The sequence below is a fragment of the Mytilus trossulus genome, chromosome 11 (genome assembly GCF_036588685.1).
Source record: "Mytilus trossulus isolate FHL-02 chromosome 11, PNRI_Mtr1.1.1.hap1, whole genome shotgun sequence".
In the NCBI taxonomy this organism is placed as follows: domain Eukaryota; kingdom Metazoa; phylum Mollusca; class Bivalvia; order Mytilida; family Mytilidae; genus Mytilus; species Mytilus trossulus.
Window position 1 is genome coordinate 1,630,563 of NC_086383.1, and position 22,964 is coordinate 1,653,526.

The 22,964-nt window shown below is 32.0% G+C and overlaps 1 protein-coding gene across 1 annotated transcript; it reads right to left on the reverse strand.

The window, feature by feature from the left end:
- Nucleotides 1-4,446: 4,446 nt before the first annotated feature.
- On the reverse strand, nt 4,447-22,899 carry LOC134691560 (fibrinogen C domain-containing protein 1-A-like). The gene is made up of 10 exons (XM_063552125.1): nt 22,845-22,899; nt 22,011-22,184; nt 21,118-21,131; nt 20,458-20,518; nt 20,074-20,238; nt 15,264-15,557; nt 14,115-14,272; nt 11,586-11,682; nt 8,442-8,606; nt 4,447-4,683 (listed from the first exon to the last, which is right to left on the reverse strand). The coding sequence occupies exons 1-10, from the start codon at nt 22,897-22,899 to the stop codon at nt 4,481-4,483; spliced, it is 1,386 nt and encodes a 461-aa protein (XP_063408195.1). The 3' UTR covers nt 4,447-4,480.
- Between the last annotated feature and the right edge of the window lie 65 nt (nt 22,900-22,964).

Here is a 22,964-nt window from a genome sequence, read left to right on the forward strand (position 1 = left end):
CAACAGATGATGTAGATAGATTTACTTATTAATAACATATTGCATTTATCTTGTTTGGTGGAATACAACATAATGAAAATGTCGAAACAGCCAGTTGCTAGTACTTAGGTTCTGCAATAAACAAACTGATAATGTTTGACTGAAATTTTTTAAAAACACTTCGATCCTTTTTTGTTTTATCAGAATTTTTTGATTTTCAAATTTTCTGACCTCAAGCATCATTGAAAGCATTAATTGAAATGCGCATCTGGTGCAATAAAATTTGTACCATCGATACTATTCAATAAACATAAATATTGAATAGAGTTCAGTTTCGAGAATGTTGAAATACATGTACCTTTTATCGCATGTAGTTGTTAATCTATCACAAAATATGTACTTCTTATAAGAATTCTATTCTTAACACTGTGATATAATGGTATGAAAGAAAAAGCTTAAATCTTAAACATACTTTAATGATTAGTCCAGTCTGTGTATGAAAAGATCATTTTTTTTGTTCGTCATTTGTTTTACAAGATTTAAAATAACAGCTGATAATTAGAGTTTCCGTTGTTATTCGTTTATTACATTAATGCTCGTATCATATACACATTGACTTATCATCTTGCATTTACTTTGTCTTGGAGTACAAATTATTACTTCAAATGCAGAAAATGTCTGATTTTTTAAAGAGAGGTTGATTTATTTTGTTTAAATTTCATCCTCGAATTTTAGAAGTGCATCATTTAATCCCGAAATCCTTTTGCTATTCATAGTCTCATGGATGGTGTACTTTCCTAAAAGTCCGTTTGACAGATTTTCTTTGCAAAAGACATGTGCGAATAATCTCTACCTATTTTTGAATACATTATAGAATCTGCGTATTGTCATGTAGAATATTGCTCGGCATATGACAGTCCTTCAAATAACGTTAAAAATGTATGGATTGCCAAATGTACGTACATGACGTTCTATAAGTTTTCAAATGCAATAATCATTAAAGCAGGGAAGGTCCAAAAATGCAAATAGGGATCATACGGTTTTTCAGTAGAACATATTTTTTTCTTTATAAATATAACATTTGCACTGTCTTTTCTTTGTTGAAAAGAATAGCATTCCGTGGTGTCTAGCCCAAGAAAGTAAAAAAGATCTTTCAAATACAGACAAACGTCAGATGTTTTGTATGCAATATCTTAATGTTTAATTTATATTTGTAAAACTCGGTGTTAAAATCGATATATCATGTCTTATTTATTTTTTTTGGTTTCTTAATATTAGTAAACTCAATCCATAGCTTAATATATCTTGCAGACAACAGTCTATTGCCGAAAATATGGGTTTTGATTCTTTCCGATTCGTTTGCTTGATGTCATATTATTTCAAACCAGACTATGCATGCGGCCAGAATTACTTTTTTCCTTCGCAGATGTTTATTTCACTGAAGTTCACAATTTTTCTCTGTCTTTTAGTTTGGCATAATATTTTTCTTTTTTAATAATATCAATAATAATAGAGATTTATAACCAAACACGTACAAAGGCCAGCTTGTTAATTAAAAAAATCTTACAGTTGATTTTTGCAAAAAATTTACCCACTTTGGGTAACACAAACCAAATGCATATTGCTCGCCGTACGGCTCAAACCGGTTCTGTCGGTGCTAGTTCAACCTATTTAAAGCAGACAACAACGTGTGCCTTTCAAACAACAAACTATAGGCTCTAAAGAGCCTGTGTCGCTCACCTTGGTCTATGTGAATATTAAAACAAAGGAAGTAGATGGATTCATGACAAAATTGTATTTTGGTGATGGTGACGTGTTTGTTCATCTTACTTTACTGATCATTCTTGCTACTTACAATTATCTCTATCGATAATGAACTTGGCCCACTAGTTTCAGTGGAAAATGTTTGTAAAAATTTTGTGAAAATTGTTAAAAATTGACTATAAAGGGCAATAACTCCTTAGGGGTTCAATTGACCATTTTGGTCATGTTGACTTATTTGTAAATCTTACTTTGCTGAACATTATTGCTGTTTAAGAAGAAAGATCTTTACCTAATAAACAATTTTACCCCATGTCAGGTTTTCTCTAAATGCTTTGGTTTTTGAGTTATAAGCCAAAAAACTGCATTTTACCCCTATGTTCTATTTTTAGCTGTGGCAACCATCTTGGTTGGATGGCTGGGTCACGCCACACATTTTAAAACTAGATACCCCAAAGATGATTGTGGCCAAGTTTTGGTTAATTTTGCATAGTAGTTTCAGAGGAGAAGATTTTTGTAAAAGATTACTAAGATTTAAGATTTAAGTTTTTTTTTTCCCTCAAAAGAAATTGACGCGCCTTGTTGATATATCTACGTTTTGTTTAAAGCTTCCCTTTAACAATACTATAAATACATAGCATTTGCCTCTTTGTCACACCCCACTCCCCCCCCCCCGCCCAGTGTAAATTAATTAGATACTGATAGATAGAGAAGAAATTGTTTGCCATTTTTTTTGGCTGCAAATACTTTCGGTAGTACGTATATGACCGCAAGTTACTTGTTAAAACTCATCACAATCATCTTTCAACATTAAGGAAAAAACATTCAGGCAGATCTCCAAAAACTACAGTGCAATATACTTCAATTTCTGAAATGCTACAATTTCTTGAACCATTTGCCTGGTAAACAAATAGTCGTTACTAATATATTTTGATGTAAATGTCATCAAGATCATTTTCGTCACTTGCTATAACTCGATTTATTTCACTAAACTGGTCGGAGTTTAATCAGTTGTTTCATCATATAGACAAGTCCATCTATTAAAAGGTGTTTCGGGATAAACTCATCAGTGAAGTGTCCAGTCATGTTTATTGGTCCGTTAAAAATGCAAACAGTAGACGTGTATTCGCTCAGTAAATAGTGAGTCACAGTCGTTCCTTTCAATGAATTGTTAAACGGAGTTTTAAAGCATGTTATAATTGTCACATTTCGGAAATCGTGGATATCAAGAATTTTTAAAAAAAAAATTTAAAAGCTAGTATTATGTGTATAATGATTAAATTTAAGGAAGTAAATATATGATTTTTAATATATATATTTTTCTATAAATATCATACATGTAGAAATATAAAAACAAAGTATACGTGTAACACAAAAGCTGACACTGTAGAATGTAGCTATATAAACATTCTTTTATTTTAAAACTATTCCATTCCTCCCTTATCATACACGTATTCTTTGTAAATTTGTTTGGTGACACTGATAGGTGATTAACCAATCAATAATAATGATAACGGCAATCATCTTTATCACACACCTAACAAAATTATCCTCATGCAAATTATGTAACCTCCGCCCGATCAGTTGAAATAATATTGGTAATACGAGCTTGGATTTTAACATGTCCACGTAGTTCTTGCATCGTTACCTGTAAGTGACCTTAGAATATAGTGAATTAAAATCGAAAATAGTTAGGACACTGAGCCGTCTACATTACACGATGCAATATTGATGAAAAAGGAAGGATCGATATGCATTACAATGTAATATGTAATGTTAAGGATTGCATTGCAATCACAGAATGTAACATTTAACGTTGAGATTTGCATTGTTATCTCAAAATGGAATATTGGATGCAAAGGATCGCATTTTATTGTCAAAATGTGATATTTCAATAACTTTAAAAAATAATTTACCAGTTTCCTTGTGAATCTTTCAGTAGGGTAACACGCTTGAACACAGTCATGTATTTGTGTGAACCTTTATAGCTAACTGGCTTCATTCTTCATCCTTAATAAAACGCTACCCCCTTCACCTCACATTACCACAGGGTAATATACGTTAGAATAAACATGCATTTTTATATCTAAGAATGTAGGGTTATGTAAAGTAAAGAATTTTCTTTGTTCATGTTAGTTGCCATTCTGTTTGTAGCTGGATTTTTCATGTTTTTTGCCTCACCAACGAAATAAGAGGGGCATTATGTTGTTTGGCCTATGCGTCCCTTCGTTCATTCGTTCGTCCGTTCGTCAATCACTATTTCCCGCTTCATGTAAAAGTTAGACTTTTGGTCTCCGATTTTACGGTCAACTAAACTTAGAAAATGAAAGTGCTTGTTTTATTCTGTGTTAACTTTCATGACATCTAGTTAAGATAAGCAAAAGAGAGGTTAAATGTTTTGTGTGTAAATTTAGTTTAAGCCGACCAAATATGTGTGTGTATATATAAAGCCGCCTTTGTTATCAATGCCTGTTTTTTGTTGCTTTTATTAATGTGTACGTTTATTTATTTCAGGAGTCGGGTATTGATCGTATGTTTGCACATTTCTTTTTGTCCAATACTTTTGGTAACTGTTATTATCCTTTAATACGTATGAGTATTTATAATAAAAGAAAACAACACTGTTTAAACAGTTATACCTTAGCCTACATGTTAAATAATATCGGTATGAAAGCTGAACATTGAATTAGTAAAAAAGTAGTTGAATAATATTTACTCTTTATTTTAAATATCTTTGACTTCATATTTTCCTGATCATCATAACTGATGTCGATATTGTATTGGTCCAGAATGGTGGGCTATCAGTACGACTGAGGTCACATTGGAAGCAAGCTTTATACCACCAGGATCCTGTGTGTGCTAATGCACAATTGGTTTTAGCTTTGTCGTTGTCCTGGTCAAATGTGGAAAATTTCATCTCGTTGTGAAATATTAAAAGATCACCTAAAACAACAATGAAATAATTAAACAAAGTATATGAAACGACTGGTTTCATGGTTGTTTAAAATGACGCCACCTGAAATATGAACGTACAGAATTCTTCCTAACTAACCATAACAAGAACACAGATCGTTTATTTGTTAAATAATGCTGAACTATCTGTTCACTTGTCTTGACAGTTTTTTTCATTAAAATATACGATGTTTATTTTTATATTTACCTGATGTATAATGATATGTGAGCTGCGTCGAATAGAAACCAACCTAATGCAAGTGCACGTATAAATGTACATATATAAAGGAGAGCGAAAGGTAAAACGCGGACAGTCAAACTCATAGATCGAAAATAAACTGACAACGCCATGGTTAAAAGAAAGACAAACAGACAAATAAAAGCACACAAGATATAATATAGAAAAAAAAACACAGTAACACGAATCCTACTAAATAACATGGGGTCATCTCAGGTGCTGAGGGAGGTAAACCGATCTTGCTCCACTTGTTGCAACCATCATGTTATTACAAATCCTGTTAATTGTCTAATTCGGTAGGTCATATTCGTGAAAAGGGAAGGGGATTGTTTTAACAACAAAATGAACATATCCGATATTATCTGTGAAACGGTTATTCCATAATGGTCAACCAACTCGTGATGAAGTCCGTCAAATATACGAAGGAAAGATTTCAACTTTACCATTTGCAACTCTTGGTTTAAAGCTTTCTTGTGAGCAGCAACTCTCTGTCAAGGAATTCATGATCATAGTAAAAAAACCCAGGAATATCGTATTATTTGGAAGATACTTCGTATGCAGGCGCTGCTGGAATGTTGCATCATAGGAATAGAAAATTCACAATTGTCCGGAACGCTCATATTATCTCTTTTGTCGTAAAGTTTTGTTTTTAACTGACAATAAGTGGCAATTTCTAGATGTACGTCAAGATATGAGGCAGACCTTACTGTATCTATACTATCCTTCCTTTATCTTTTGTTCGATGGGATCGATTCGTTCAACATAGTCACCAAATTTTGACTTACTCAGTGTGATAACATCATATATATTGCAGACAGAAAAGTTAAAGGATATTACTAACTTCTTATCTTTCTTCTTAAGAAGTTACTTTATGAAGTCAGCTTCATAATAATAAAAAAAAACAAGTCAACAAGAAGAGGGACACAATTGGTTCCCATTGGAATTCCACCAGTTTGTATAACATGTATAAGACTTTGTTTGGTGTTTGAATATTCAAATACAAAAAATAAATAATTTTGGTCTGTTTTGTAGGGTTTTTATATCAACTCAATTTGCAAACAGTTACCGACTTTGCATAGATATTTTTTTTGTCAACCCGAAATAGGTAAACAGATGCATTAATATTTATTTGCATAAGGTCGTTTTCGTTCCGACGCAGCTCAATTATAATAAATGAATCAATAAACTGTAAAAGACTGATTGAATCATTTCTGACAGAGAAAGTAACGTGTTTAGACCAAGCACATACATTATAAAAACAAATCTTATTCAACATGATAACACCATGTCGTATATCTTGAAGGTATCATAATCAGTTGTCAGCACTTCTGTGTTGAAATGAAGTATCATTGATATAGTCAAATTTATATATTTAACTGTACACAAAACTATAAATTATAAGAAAAAGAATAAAGATTTGTAATCAAAATAATATATGACCTTGGTTCTATTTGGCTTAACCTTTCAAAATTTATGTCATTTGTATTTTTAACTTTCATACCTTGTTTGACCTTTTTGCATGTTTTTATTCGAACGTCACTGATGAGTCTTTTCAAGATCAAGCACACGTTTGGCATGTAACATGATAAGCCTGGTATCTTAGACAATGGTTTTGTTACGACTTAGGGATGAAAAGAGCTAGGAAACGTTTTGAAAACTTATGCGTGCTCAAGGAAAGCAAAATATGAGGCTTAATATTGAGATCAGAAAAAAAGTGAAGACCGTTATTCAAAGAACCGGTTTTTAATTTGAAAAAAATCCGAGGATCACTCAACCGAGAGATTCGGATATACCAAATTCATAAAGTGTTAAATCCGTTATTGTCCTCCACTATCTACTATTAAACGGATAACAGATTAAATATTTCAAAATAAATTCGGGTTTATTGAAAAACTGTCTTACATTGTTCGAGGAAAGAAAAGATACTACCAGAAACAGTTTTTGACAGATTTTAAGAGACACAAACTGTAGTTTACCTGCATTTCCAGAATAATCGCCAACAGTGAGTTTATATTTTGATGCAACTCTCTGTCAATGAATTCATGATCATAGTAAAAAAGGCCCAGGGATATCGTATTATTTGGAAGATACTTCGTATGCAGGCGCTGTTGGAATGTTGCATCATAGGAATGGAAAGTTCACAATTGGGACGCTCAAATTATCTCTTTTGTCGTAAAATTTTGTTTTTAACTGACAATAAGTGGCAATTTCTAGATGTACGTCAAGATATGTGGCAGACTTAACTGTATCTGTACTATCCTTCCTTTATCTCTTGTTCGATGGGATCGATTCGTTCAACAAAGTCACTAAATGTTTAATTACTCAGTGAGATAACATCATATATATTGCAGAAAGAAAAGTTAAAGGATATAACTAACTTCTTATCTTTCTTCTTAAGAAGTTACTTTATAAAGTCAGCCTAATGATAATAAAGAAACAAGTCAGCAAGAAGAGGAACACAATTGGTTCCCATTGGAATTCCGACAGTTTGTATAACATGTATATGACTTTGTTTGGTGTTTGAATATTCAAAAACAAAATAAATAATGTTGGTCTGTTTTGTAGGGTTTTTATATCAACTCAATTTTCAAACAGTTACCGACTTTGCATAGATATTTGTTTCAACACGAAATAGATTAACAGATGTATTAATATTTATTTGCAAAAGGGCGTTTTCGTTCCGACGCAGCTCAATTGTAGTAAATGAATACATAAATTGTAAAACAATCAAATTTTCTATCAATTCTGACAGAGAAAGTAACGTGTTTAGACCAAGCACATAAATTATAAAAACAAATCTTATTCAACATGATAACACCATGTCGTATATCTTGAAGGTATCATAATCAGTTGTCAGCACTTCTGTGTTGAAATGAAGTATCATTGATATAGTCAAATTTATATATTTAACTGTACACAAAACTATAAATTATAAGAAAAAGAATAAAGATTTGTAATCAAAATAATATATGACCTTGGTTCTATTTGGCTTAACCTTTCAAAATTTATGTCATTTGTATTTTTAACTTTCATACCTTGTTTGACCTTTTTGCATGTTTTTATTCGAACGTCACTGATGAGTCTTTTCAAGATCAAGCACACGTTTTGGCATGTAACATGATAAGCCTGGTATCTTAGACAATGGTTTTGTTACGACTTAGGGATGAAAAGAGCTAGGAAACGTTTTGAAAACTTATGCGTGCTCAAGGAAAGCAAAATATGAGGCTTAATATTGAGATCAGAAAAAAAGTGAAGACCGTTATTCAAAGAACCGGTTTTTAATTTGAAAAAAATCCGAGGATCACTCAACCGAGAGATTCGGATATACCAAATTCATAAAGTGTTAAATCCGTTATTGTCCTCCACTATCTACTATTAAACGGATAACAGATTAAATATTTCAAAATAAATTCGGGTTTATTGAAAAACTGTCTTACATTGTTCGAGGAAAGAAAAGATACTACCAGAAACAGTTTTTGACAGATTTTAAGAGACACAAACTGTAGTTTACCTGCATTTCCAGAATAATCGCCAACAGTGAGTTTATATTTTGATGCAGCGTCTCCTATAATAAATGTTTTATATACAGCATATTTTGTTTTGTTGTTTGTATCCACCATGTCAACTCTCAACTCGTACTTCCCAGTGGAGGTCAACAAATGGGTGTATTTGTTGCCTAAATATGAAACAAAAATAGATACTAAATTTTGTGTTTGTTATTTATGTAATTATTGACGGATTGGTGTTTAACGTCGAGAGGCAAATTAATGCATATCGAGGACAAGTTTGCTTAGTCTAATTTTTTAACGGACCAGTTCACAAGGTAGCAGTCCACAAAACATCATGTCATCATTCTAACCGGACACATTTTGATTCCGAATTGACCAGGCTTTGTTTCTATTCCTACTCATACATACCGTAGCGGTTCTTTGTAATACATGTAATATGGTATTTTTTTTATTTGTTCGTTTAACCCTATATGCATAACTTTTTTAAGACTTGAACTACATTTATTGAATATCACCTGAATATGATTCACCTTGTGTAACCAAGGGAAGTATACACAAGGGGCCCTGTGTTTATAATGATCCATCGTCCAGGGTAAGCGGTGGATAAAAAAAATCTATTATATATGTAGGACTCTAAAGTGCGATGGGGACGCTAAAGTCGATGGTCACGCTAAAGTGCGATGGTCTACGCTAAAGTGCGATGCCTCCATACGCTAAAGTCAGATGGTCCGCGAATGTATAGATGTAAGAATTTCAGACCTAATCGTGCGTCGTCTGCTGAAGCAACTGTGTTTATTTATTTCGGATGTTGGAAGAAGGTCGTGTGTCCTGCAGTCGACCATTTTATTATATATATATATAAAATAGAATTACGCATAGGTATCGTGTATCCTGCTTCTCCTGGTAGAAAACGGATGCATTTGAATTATTGTATACTTTGCAGTTTACTTAGCGGTCCCCGTTAAAGTTATATCGATTGTATTGAAAAGAAACGTCAGGAAAATAAAGGTCCGTGTTTTTAAGCGTAAATTATGAATTGTTGGCTAAATACATACATTTTTTGTAGTTTGTACAGCGTAGGTAAATATAACATGTATTTGTTTAAGGAAATGAGAAAGCTCTACAAACATCGCCATTTTCTCGCAATTTGAAGTAAAGCTTAACGCCTTATACCAATGTTACTTATTCCGACAACCTAATGTTGTAACAAATCCGGTATGTTAAGGTATAACATATGTGATGACTTTATGATTTACCAGTAGGCTTAAGTGATAGTTTCCTAATTTAGAAGATCGACCACATTGTCGGAATAAGTAACATTTGTACAAGATATTTAAATATTTAGAGTCCTACATATTCTTTTTATGCATATATAAGTACTACATTCATATTAATTACATAGACAGAGTTTGCGTATAAAAGATTTATACCATTCTACAGTAAATGAAATACACCAAAGGTCCTCAAAAGACACACTACAATTTTCACAATAATTTACCTTTTCTTATAATTGACATTTATTTGTTTGTACTTTTAACACCTGGATTACATTGTAATGTGTCGGTCAGTGATTTTAAATGTCACATGCTCGACATTGTAAATGCATGTATTATATATTTATATTGTTGGATGTATAATGTTCTAAAAAAAAAGTAATTACTAAATCTATAAGTCACTTACTAATGTATAAGGTTTATTATAAGTTTTATTTCAGCTGCAAAATTTCTTTTTTGGAAGTTAATGATTTATCCATAGATTCAATTAAACTGCACAGTTCCCGTTTTGCATATAATATAAATTGACTGGAAGTAAAACTTTTAGACTAATATTTGATTATATTCCTACATTTGCAAATAATCCATTTAACTGTATTCATAATCGTATTAGTTATGACATTGTACTTTTTGTTGTTATCGTACAATAAATAAATTTGGTGTATTTATTGTCTTCTGATTGGTTAAAATAATTAGCTTTATTTTCAATGTTATCAATTTTTATGAAGACACGCCCACTCTAACGTTGTGTATTCATACGCAAACATCTGTGTACGTTGTTATTCATATTAATATATATCTTTGAGCCTTATTTTCGATAGAAATTTATTTATAATGAATGGCAATAATTTATTTTGAATTTATTGAACCATAAAATTAAGTTTTGACTCTTCACATTTCACATAATCCGCTTCGCCGATTCTTCAATGTGAAGAGTCAAAAATTAATTTTATGGTTCAATAAATTCAAAATAGATAACAGCCATTCATTAATTACTATTATGATAAGTTCTTCGCTCAATAGAGATTTCCAATAAACTTACTTTACTCGACATAACCGACCTAACTCAACGTATTTCGTCCAACTGCATTGAAGCATGACGGTGGGGAGCATACACTGCATGCATGCTTTGCTCTTTGATCACGCATTGTTGCTGGAATATGCCTTCAGATAAAATCAACCCCAATAGATTCAATCAAACTGCATAGTTCCCGGTTTGCATATAATATTAATTAACTGGAAGTAAAACTTCTAGACTGATATTTGATTATATTCCTACTTTCATAGTTATGACATTGTACTTTTTGTTGCTATCGTACATTCCTAGCATGACAAGTTCTTCGCTCAATGGAACATATACTGTGTTTATTTAGTACATTATATTTTCTAAACGCATCAAAAATGTAGTTCCAAACAACCACTATAATGTTACAGCTGTGAAAAAGATGTGTGAGAGTTTCATTTTCTGTTTTACAAAAATGGCATTTACCATTATTTGATTTGCCGATTCTAAATAATTTTTGCTCCGTATAGTTATGTTATGAACAATGTTCCAGCTATTTTGATTTGCTTTTCTTGAGGACATACATTTATTCAAATTAATCCAGATTTTTTTCCACGGTAGTTCCGAATTATACTGAATATTCCATTGTATTTGACAGTTTGGAACTATATCTAAATTTAACGAATATTGGATTAATTTCAAAGATATCTCACTTGGGATTACTACTTTATTCTGTTTATCGTAAAATTCAAATGTATTTTGAATTTAATAACCATTTTTGGGTGGTTCGGGATCATCGTGAACGTTTTTTGAGCTTGTCCCTGTCAATATTAATACTTTTCTATTTTAAAACTAAGAATAAAACTTACCCAACCAGAAGTCGCCATGGATATCTCCAAATCCATTTTCGCATTCAACCCAGGTACGTCTAAAGTCAACAGATCCACCAAACCGTTTTAACATAACCTGATAAAATGGCAATATAATACATAGATAATAATTATACAATGGCTTTTTCTATTTTACAATCCGAGACACAAATTTCATCCATATATCTCTGCTTGAGGGTTTAGATTGGTTGGAGGTTAATGTGGTGTGTGATATTTAATATTATATTCACTTTATTATATATCCCAAGTAGATTTAATTTTACACGACTAACTAACCGTGACTAATGTCGAAGAAGTATCATTAATCAGATAAGAGATTTGATAAAACGTTTGCAATCGTGAATACTATCGATAATATCCCGGATGGCTAATGCACCCATTTGTAGAATTCTGGTCGATGAATTTGTTTTTTCTCTGTAAATTTTTATGTTCAAATTGAAAACAGCTATTTTGCCGTGTATGTTTAAATTGTATTTAAGATACCGTCATTACTACAAGTACAAATTTCGATTCGAAGCAATACAGATTTACAAAAATATTATCTTTTTAAAATATAATAATCCCACTAAAGTAAAAACCTCTCCGAAAAAAAGTCTAAGGCTAAGTAGTAGTCCGCCTAAGAGTCAGGCAGATACCAAATAATGTTAGGAACATGAATTTGGTCAATCTGGTGCATTATTTGTATATAAACAGTTATTCTCGACTACTTTCAGCTGACCTAGTTAAAAAAAGTTGTATACATTATAATTTGTCTATTTTAGCATATCAGATTGTGCCCTAATGCCTTTAATAATGTACTTTAAAAGTCCTGAAATATTGAAGAAATACTAAACACATGGAAAACCTTGTTATCTTTACTAATTAAGAAAATAAAGTGTCATATTTTATTATAACAATAAATGCTTTTTTGTGTTTTTGTCTCATTGATACAAACATTGTCCTTACAACAAGACTGGACAATGGTATAATATATGGGAGAGTTATCTCCCTTCATCCACAATGCAATAGATTTTGACAATGGCAGCCCCCATGGGCTCCTGCTCAATTAGATTTTTTGCCTCTACAAAATGTGGAATATCATCACTGCACCCTTCACATACAACTTTAACAAGATTAAAGGACTGCCAGAGGAATATCCAAGCTCATTTGTTGAAAGTTGGATTAAATGCAGGTGTAACAGGAGTAGCAGACGTCACAAACGAGGCGGAACTTATTTCTAAAAGAGTAGGTTTGTTTGCTGTTGAGAGTGACTTCAGTGTTTGTCCATATCATATAGATGTCCTTGGAATAAACTGGAGACAAAAGGCATTGTGCCAATATCCAATTCATGAGGGAAAGGCCAAGCCTTCCTTACCGGAGCTTTACAACAACCACGAGCAGACGAATGTTAGCCGACTTTGGTGTACTTGTGCCCATTGGCTCGGGTAAGTACAATGTACTTTGTTTTGTGCACATTTTTCAGGGGTAGATCCAGCCATTCAAAAGAAGACGCAGATGTATGCCGGCATATTGTTTATAACATAGTATATAATAGAATACCAACATCTGCACCTTAAAAATTAGCCGTAAAACATAATATGCCATAATATAAAATGTGAGTAAGAATTGATTGCCTTGAGTAAGAATTGATTGCCTTTTTTCATAGGATTTATTGTCTTCACTTTGTAAATTGTATCAATGATAAGCATTGTATTTTTTTTTAGGATATCAATGGCAATGGCATGAATAAAGAGATCGATGATCCAATTGAAGACAACCCTAATGTTAATAAATTTGTAAGTATATGTTAGGGTGGCACATACAAATATATTGTTCAGTATGGTGAAGATGTAAGCAGGTGGGTTGGGTAACAAAGGGTAGATAATTTCTACAATAAAATTAAATGATAGCCAAATGATGTAACATGTGAGTACAGAAATAAAAAGTTGGTGAAAGACATTTACAAAAGGAATATTCAAACTCATAAATTGAAAACAAACATATCATGTGGGAAAGAACTTTTTTTTTGGGAAGATGGGGTCAATACGCAACAGCATAGTGTATTGTTTAAAAGCAAAATAAGGGGGGTTCAATTCGCAACAGCATAGTGTATTGCACAAACGCAAAACAAAATGAATATATAAATATAAATTCAAATCATATAACCAATCCTAAGTTCTTTGAATACAGTTATTCTGTGTCAGAAACCTATCATGTGTAAAACATTTCATTACAATCCAAAGTCAGACATGTATCAAGTGTTGCCAGTAAAACTGCCAATAAAATGCATTTGGGACAGTCAAATTGACAATTGATGGTGTCACCTCTCTATTCCTTCAGCGTGCTTATCAGTCTGAAATGTTTATCTGGTTGTGGCCTATATTTTTTTGTTCGTTTGCCACTGTTAAGTTTTATTGTTTTTCAGTATATGTCATTGTATATGTAAGGAATCAAATAGGTGAGAAATTTTAGCAGGTGCACCTTGTTTTTTATGACATGAAGGAGTAGATAAAATAAAGTAACGCATACCGTCCATCCTCCCCTGTCTGTGGTCATGTCGCAGTACGCCTGAACAGGTTTATTTCCTCCTGGATAAATCGTGTAAACACCGTCATTCAGTATTTTCATTGTTTTTTTCTTAAGGTCAGAACAATCTTTGTACTTTACAACTGCAGGGGGACTCATACCTGTAAAATTAAAATGTGTCGTTCTGGTTATTTCAAACATAATATTTTAGGATTTGCGCAACTCACATTTAAAAATTGTTTGTTAAAAGTGTTAAACCCCTCATATATTTGCATGATTTTTTATGGCTATTAGGTCTCTCCACCTTTCTGTGAAAACACCTTTAGGGTTTGTACTAAGTATTAGGTCTTTCCACCTTCCATATGAAGACATTTTGTTCTGATTATTTTTCCTGCAATGTATAGTGAATTCGCAAGATATAGTCTATTGAAATAATACTTTCACGTGGAAAGACCTTTTATTGAACCCTTAATGTTGGTTTAAATCTATTATAATAATATTTTTAAATATGTTTTTGAAAGATGTCGCTTATATACTAGATAAATCATATTGAACAGTTTGTACGCTTTTGAAAATAACTGTTTAAACATACAATATTTACTGTTAGAGTTATCTGCTTGAACAATGTTTAAACTTTCATCCCTTATATTTCTCAAAAGTAAAAGAAACCGTGATTTTTTTCTTTCAAATTGATCGTTATATCCTCGGAATAATTTGCAAACTATTGACCGAAGCGATGCGTAGATTCCATATGGGTCGTGCTTGATTACAAATGGGAGTTATTTCTCTTCTGTATTTGAAACAAGTGAAATGTATTTGTTACTGGCAAACTATAAGTGATATTAACGTACAATGGTTTGATTTTAGGTACTTTGTTATATTGATGAGAGATTCTTTTATCGTGGTTTTGAAATTGAAAGGCAGGTCAAATGCTAATTTTATGTTTCAAAGTTTGACCTTTGATATAACTTCTTAGCTGCCTATAAAAAAACTATAAGGTGTGTGGCATTAAGCTTGGAGAACAATGACCATAAAATTATCAACCGGAAATAGACTTAAGAAAACCGGAAATAGCCTTTAGAAAACCGGAAATAGCCTTAAGAATATCGAAAATAGCAATTTTTGCACTAAATATAAGAATATCGTAATTACCTTCATTTGATAATTTCTCTTGTCCTTGTTCTTTCACAACGTTATTTATTTCCTGAAGGGTGATATTTCTGATGAAGTCTATGGTCGAGTTTTCTTCCAATGATGTCTTAAAAAGACTTTTAAATTCTTCTCGTATAGTACTTTGAATCATATCCCTCATTAGTGTTCTGATGTAGACTTTTATTTTCCTGTTAATGGCTTTTGTATCTAGCATGGCAACCAGTGGTGCTCCTTTGTCGCTTATCAACGGTATAGATAGTGGATCTTCATTCCCCCTATCTCTGGTTTCTAATCCTAAAGTAGTAGCAAATAAACAGAAAGCAACTATTATTATCATTGAATCTAATTTCCAATAGTTCTCCATTACTTCTAGCATCTTTCGAAATGTTTTTCTATAGGATTAAGTCGAGCAATTGAATAACACAATAGAGTAATGCACTGTCCTCACTTCAATTATCTGAGCAGAAACAATTGCAGTCTCTGCAACGAATGTTATATATATACCTGATGAACAAATGCGAAAAACATTTATCATATCATCATGATCATTGCACTATCTGAATGGTTTATGTATAAAGTAATAGTACACAAGGGATACTGCTTCATTGTATAACAAAAACACATGAAATTCGTTCTGATTTAGTAGGATGTTTATCTTGATAAATCACAATTGAAGTGTGTACATAATGTTACATTGTAAACATATGGTTTTGCTTGATTTTGTAGATAAAAAAGCACTTGCAATGACGCGAGATTATGACTATGCCTATCTTGATATATCAAAATTGATGTCTGCCAAGCTATCATGTCGTATGTATATACTATCGCTTTATCTTGAGTATACAAAATGCTTAAGATATTCTTTATCGTTAAGCCTAAATTAAATAAACAATAAATCGTCTTGAAAGTAGATATTTAAATCGTCAAAACGATGATATCAATAGCTAAATATTATGCAATTGAGTACATAGTGAGTGATGACTGATAGTTTGCTCGTCCAAGAATAAAAATTCCTAACACATATCTATTAAGCATATTGTAATGCTTTTTATGCCAATTATCAACTGATAACTACTGACCTATCGGCTGTCAGTTTGAATTTTCTTACGTACAAAAACAATTTACAAATTCTTATTAATTATTTCATGGAAGTCAAACTTAAAACTTTCAACGATTCAAAACATATTATCCTATAATATACACCAACATAAAAAAGATCCTTGTTTTCTTTCATTTACATTTTTAAGATCTACTTTTAAAGACTGTCACTTTTGTATGTATTTTTGAAGAATTTTGGTTTCAATTGCAACCAAGCTTAAGAAAAAACACCAACATGTGAAATTTTATACCATTCCTTCTCCATAAACAAAATATAAAGATATTTGAAGAGAGGTCATGAATCGTCAATTAATTCTATATGAAAAGAATCGTGTTTGATAAAGAACGCTTTTTTAAAAACTTCATGAAGGACTTTGCCTGCTTTCTATGTTACATTGGTAAGTTCAGATATCTTTCCATTAATGTATCATATACAATTTGTTTGCCATGACATGAGCAAATTCCCATCAAAATATGTTCAACATTAATATACCAATCAATCAAGACATGTGACATATATTCGTTTTATTTACTATATTTGTTTAGTCCATATTATTTCTAGAATTTTCCTTATCCTATCATTGACTTATATAGGTACGGCCGTGTATCATGTGGTCTTTGCATGCAATATTACTAGTTTAAATAATATTGATAATCATTTATCTGTTATTGGAAAAGTTTTGTCATATTAAATTGGAAAGTTAGTTATTATTTTGTTACATTTATATTACAGGACTATTGTGTACAATCACCACTATATCTCACGAGGATCGTTTAAATTGGATTCCCAATATTCAATGATAAATAGATTTTGATTTTACTTAGAAATCTTCAATGCAGTCATATGAATATAGAATGCTGACTTTAAGAGTATGATGATGTCATGAACATTTGAATATTTCCCTCCATTTAAAAACTAATAAATCATAATAATTCGAAGAGGACTTTCATTTTATTTATTCCTTTCAATGACTTAGTAGTTTGTATTTTAGTGGCACCTAGTTGTTCAACCCAATACGCTCATAGTGTCATGTTTGCTGAAGTTATTACTTAAAAAGCAGATAGAAGGAAGAAACAAATAAAAATAAAATATAGCGAGTTGTACAAGTTATTATCTTTTTTCTCAACAAAACCTGTACTGGTAATTACTTGTACAATTATATTTGGCATAATACAAGTAATTACTCGTATAAGGTTTTGGTCCAGAATAACCTGAAAAAAAATGTTAAAATGTACACGACATATATATTGAATAGATAAAACCATTCTATACATACATATATTTTGTATTATATTGCTATAACAATTAAATGGAGAAGACTTAATAAGTGTGTTTGACTTGTGTCTTATCCAATTTGTACTTTATTAAATAAAACATGTTTAAAGCAAACTTCCAGACAAGTAAATTTCGGCTGAAAATAATCTAATAAAATTGAGACTGGAAATGGGAATACCACCAGGACCCTGTGTTTAGAATTGCTATATGTGTCGTTGTCCTGGTCAATTGTTGTAAATTTCATACCGTTGTGATGTTTTAACCAATCACCTACAAAAATAGTTTTATTGATAAAATAAAAATAAAACATACAATATTCATGAATTATCAATATCATCTGTTTATGTTTACATTATGTTTTACGCTATAAAATGCTGTACATGTTCTTGTTAAAGTTCTACTAATTTGCTAACAAAGCCCGCCCCTTTAATACAAAGTATCGGTCAATTATCAGCTACATAACCTAACCAAAAAAGTAGCAAATTATGAAAAATAAATGTATTATATGTAGTATTTACAATACAAATAAGATAAAATATTATATACTAAAATTTAGAATGAAAATGGGGAATGTGTCATAAAGACAACAACCCGACCAAATAAAAAAACAACAGCGGAAGGTCACCAACAGGTCTTCAATGTAGCGAGAAATTCCGGCACCCGGAGGCGTTCTTCAGCTGGCCCCTAAACAAATATATACTAGTTCAGTGATAATGAACGCCATACTTATTTCCAAATTGTACACAAGAAACCAAAATTAGAATAATACAAGACTAACAAAGACCAGAGGCTCCTGACTTGGGACAGGTGCAAAAATCCGGCGGGGTTAAACATATTTGTGAGATCTCAAACCCCCCCTATACCTCTAGCCAATGTAGAAAAGTAAACGCATAACAATACGCACATTAAAATTCAGTTGAAGAGAATTCTGAGTCTGATGTCAGAAGATGTAACCAAAGAAAATAAACAAAATGACAATAGTACATAAATAACAACAGACTACTAGCAGTTAACTGACATACCAGCTCCAGACTTCAATAAAACTGACTGAAAGATTATGATTTTATTATATGAACATCAGGCACAACCCTTCCCGTTAGGGGTTTAGTATCATACAATCATAACATATATGAGAAAAACATAACCAGTGTCATGCCAGCAACTGTTTTTTTTAATAAATGTGTTTAGTTCTGATGCAAAGACCCTATAAGTGAATCAATATTAACGCCAAAATATGCAATCTTTAATGACCTGACAACAGTATCGTAACTGTATCCCTTCTTAATAAGTCTATTCAAAGGTTTTGTTAGTTTCTGGGGTGAATACTGACACTTTCGTGCTTAATAAAGAATATTTCCATAAAAAATTGGAAGTGAAATACCTGAACGTATAAGAAGTCTGCATGTTGAGCTATATTTACGAATGATGTTCTTATACCGATGATAAAATTTAGTAAATGTTTTGACTAGTTTGTGATATCGAAAACCCTGGTGTAATAATTTTTCAGTAATACATACATTTCTCTCGTTAAAATCTAAAACATTGTTACAAACACGAGCGAGTCGCAGAAGATGTTGACAAGTGAACGTCACTATCTAAAAATGGATAATTAACGATAGGAAATGAAAAATCATCTCTTTTATCATAAATGTTAGTATTCAGCTTTCCGTTTACTGAAGTCGTCATTATTCAGAGCCAAAATATCATCCTATATCTAAAAGTATTATTAAATTTGTTTATCAGATGTTGTTTCGATGGTTCTTTGCTTATTTTTGTCATAAATTGTAACTCATTACAATACAAAAACAGGTCCGTAATAAGTGGTGCACAGTTAGTCCCCATTGGAATTGCGATAATCTGACGATATTCGGAATCCCCAAAGCGAACAAAATGTTATCTAGTAAAATTTAAGGGCATATATAGTATCAAAGCATAAACTAGATTGTATAAATGATTGTGGTCGTTGTTCACATCGAAATACCCGTTAAAAAAAGATAACTGTAGGCATAATCATAGGTGTTATCGTCCATCATAGTTTTTGAAAATGTCTTGTTGTCTGTGCATTAATCTGATTGTTTTCCTCATCTTTCTCCCTTCTCACTTATTCCTATGCTTTCAAATATTTGGGTTTGAGCGTTTCTGATGAATGCTATTCCAGAAAAGCGATTCGGACAAACCAAATTTATGAAATGTTATTTTCATTCACTATCTACTGACATATTAATGTCAAAAGTAATATTTCAATAATTGGTGGTAGTATTTTATATAACTGTCTTAAACCGTTGAAGAGTACAATGATAAAAACTTTTATAGGATATATTTACTTCTGCTAGATACTACCGTAAACGTGCCAAAAGATTTGTTTTTAGATTAATCTAGAGCAGTTCTCCCGATAAATTTGAAGAGAGGTTGTATCTAATCCCAACTATAGTTTACCTGCATTTCCAGAGTAATCACCAACAGTTAGTTTGTATTTCGAAGCAGCATCTCCTATAACAAAGGTTTTATACACGGAATATCTTTTTGCGCTGTGTTTATCTACTACGTCTACTCTCAACTCATACTTCCCACTGGAGGTCAACATATGGGTGTATTCATTGCCTAAATTTGAAGCAAAAATGGATTCAAATACTAACTGTTTTTATGTTCTTTTTCACGTGTTCAACCGAACATAAAGTATTTCCTTTCTATACAAGGCTTAATAACACAAAACACAAATATACTATGGGATGTAGGTTTGCAGCATCCAGTCTTTTAATAATTTCATTCGGAACATAATAACATGTGAAAAAAAACAAAATTTAGAATGGCAGGTATTACGCCAAAAGACAGTCCTTATCACATTATCTTCACTAGAAATATGATCAACAGCCTGAACAATCTACAAAATATAATTACAAAAATTAGAAACAATTCACAACTACATGTAAATGAATGAAATGAGAAAATTGATTAAATACTGTAACTTTGGACAGTATACATGTGCATCTTTTGAATTGTACAATTCTATAAGAATAATCTTAATATACGTGTGAAAGACAGTACCAGTCCTATAGAACAATTGTTTTTGTTTCAAAACAAACAAAAAAAATAGATAAAAGTCAAACCGACCTTAACAGCAATTGAATTAAACGTGTAGACTGATTGAATGCAAACCGTCGAATGATTTAAATCCCGCTTAGGTATGCACGGGTGAATCTACCCGTGCAAATTACTACGCATAACGGTATTCGTTAAGCCTTATAACGAAAAGAAATTTATTTCTTTTCTTGTGAGTATCAAAATATTTCATTATATCCAATTGTTCATTTTGCACGTAATGCATTAGTTTCTCTCAAACACCAAAGTCGGTCTTAATATTGATCCTTTTTGCTATTGAAATTAGGAAAAAAATTACCGAACCAAATATCGCCATTGATATCACCAAATCCATTTTCGCATTTAACCCATTTGCGTTTAAAACTAACAGATCCAGCATACCGTTTCAACATAACCTGGGAAAAAGTTAGTGTGATAACAATTAATTATATGTGTTTACATTTTGTAACACAAGTTCAATATGTTGTTTCTTTTAAAAATGTATGTGTGGTGAAAATGATTTGTTCTTAAAATATGTCATATCATTATTCTAATTATTAAAGTGGCCTCGGTGTACAAGTAGTCTAGGTATTATACAGCATCACTAAACTGTCAACACTGTGTGTGTGCGTTTGAACCCCACGTGTTGCAGGTTTGTTTGACTTAAATCTTAGCTGACTGGTTTCATGTGTTAGGTACTACGAGTGCTCATTGTTCCTCCGCCAATAAAAACTGCCCTCCATGATATACCAAGAAGGGCGTTATAGACATACAATTTATAAAGCAAATTTCGAAATCGAGCAATTAAGATATACATTCTTTTTTTTATATGTTTATACCGTAAAATAAAAGTAAAAAGATGTGCGGATAAATAGACAATAATAGTGCATTGACTTGACATATCAACGAAATAAGGATGAGGCTTAGAAACGGGGAAATGCGATGCTCTGCTTAGCTATTTCCCCGTTTCGGGCCTAATTGTTGTCTTTATACTGCAATCTAGAAAAAGCATTTTTAAATGTTGTTTAACGTGTCAATCTTAGTTATTTGATTTAGATATTGGAAAACGACCCATTTAATAAAGGCCTGATATCTGAGGCGGAGAAATATACTACACAATGAAATAAACTGTTGAAAACCCGCGATATATAGTGAACGAATTCGTTCGAGTGCTATAGGGTCAGTGACTGTAAACGACATAGAAAAATACATTCAACGCATTTTGACTGCTCAAATAGAACGAGTGCAGTATAAAAGCTTTAATCATATATGGCTTAAAAGCTGTCATTTCTAACATGAATCAAGTAAATCATACCGTCCAGCCTCCCCTGTTGTCATATCACAGAACGCCTGAACAGGATTATCTCCCCCTGGATAAATATTGTAAACACCATCATTCAGTTTTTTCTTTGTTTTCTTCTTTAACTCTGTACAATCTTTATACTTTGCAATTGGTTGTGAACATATGCCTGCAAAATAAAACATTTGTCGGATTGTTTATATTTCAGGTTGTATGTTACATGCATGATCATATGATTTCCCATAGGCATTCATTTAGATGATAAAATTGAGAATGGAAATGGGGAATGTGTCAAAGAGACAACAACCCGACCAAATAAAAAAACAACAGCAGAAGGTCACCAACAGGTCTTCAATGTAGCGAGAAATTCCCGCACCCTGAGGCGTCCTTCAGGTGGCCCCATAACAAATATATACTAGTTCAGTGATAATGAACGCCATACTAATTTCCAAATTGTACACAAGAAACTAAATTTAAAATTATACAAGACTAACAAAGGCCAGAGGCTCTTGACTTGGGACAGGCGCAAAAATGCGGCGGGGTTAAGCATGTTTGTGAGATCTCAACCCTCCCCCTATACCTCTAAACAATGTAGAAAAGTAAAGGCATAACAATACGCACATTAAAATTTAGTTCAAGAGAAGTCCGAGTCTGATGTCAGAAGATGTAACCAAAGAAAATAAACAAAATAACAATAATACATAAATAACAACAGACTTCAGTTAACTGACATGCCAGCTCCAGACTTCAATTAAACTGATTGAAAGATTATGATTTCATCATATGAACATCAGTCACAATCCTTCCCGTTAGGGGTTTAGTATCATACCATCACTACACCTGTAATATTTATTACTATTCTGAACATTGTATTCAAAATACATTTCGGAAAACGTTTTGTTTTAACAATTTTTCGTCATTTTTATACATGTTTTAAATTCTAAGAAAT

Coding starts and splice junctions, on each gene's coding strand:
- LOC134691560 (XM_063552125.1), bottom strand. CDS start 22,899: ATGTATTTTGAATACAATGTTCAGAATAGTAATAAATATTACAGGTGT. Junction 14,273..15,263: donor AGAGAAATTATCAAATGAAG/GTAATTACGATA, acceptor TTAATTTTACAG/GTATGAGTCCCCCTGCAGTT. Junction 11,683..14,114: donor CAGACAGGGGAGGATGGACG/GTATGCGTTACT, acceptor CCATTTTATCAG/GTTATGTTAAAACGGTTTGG.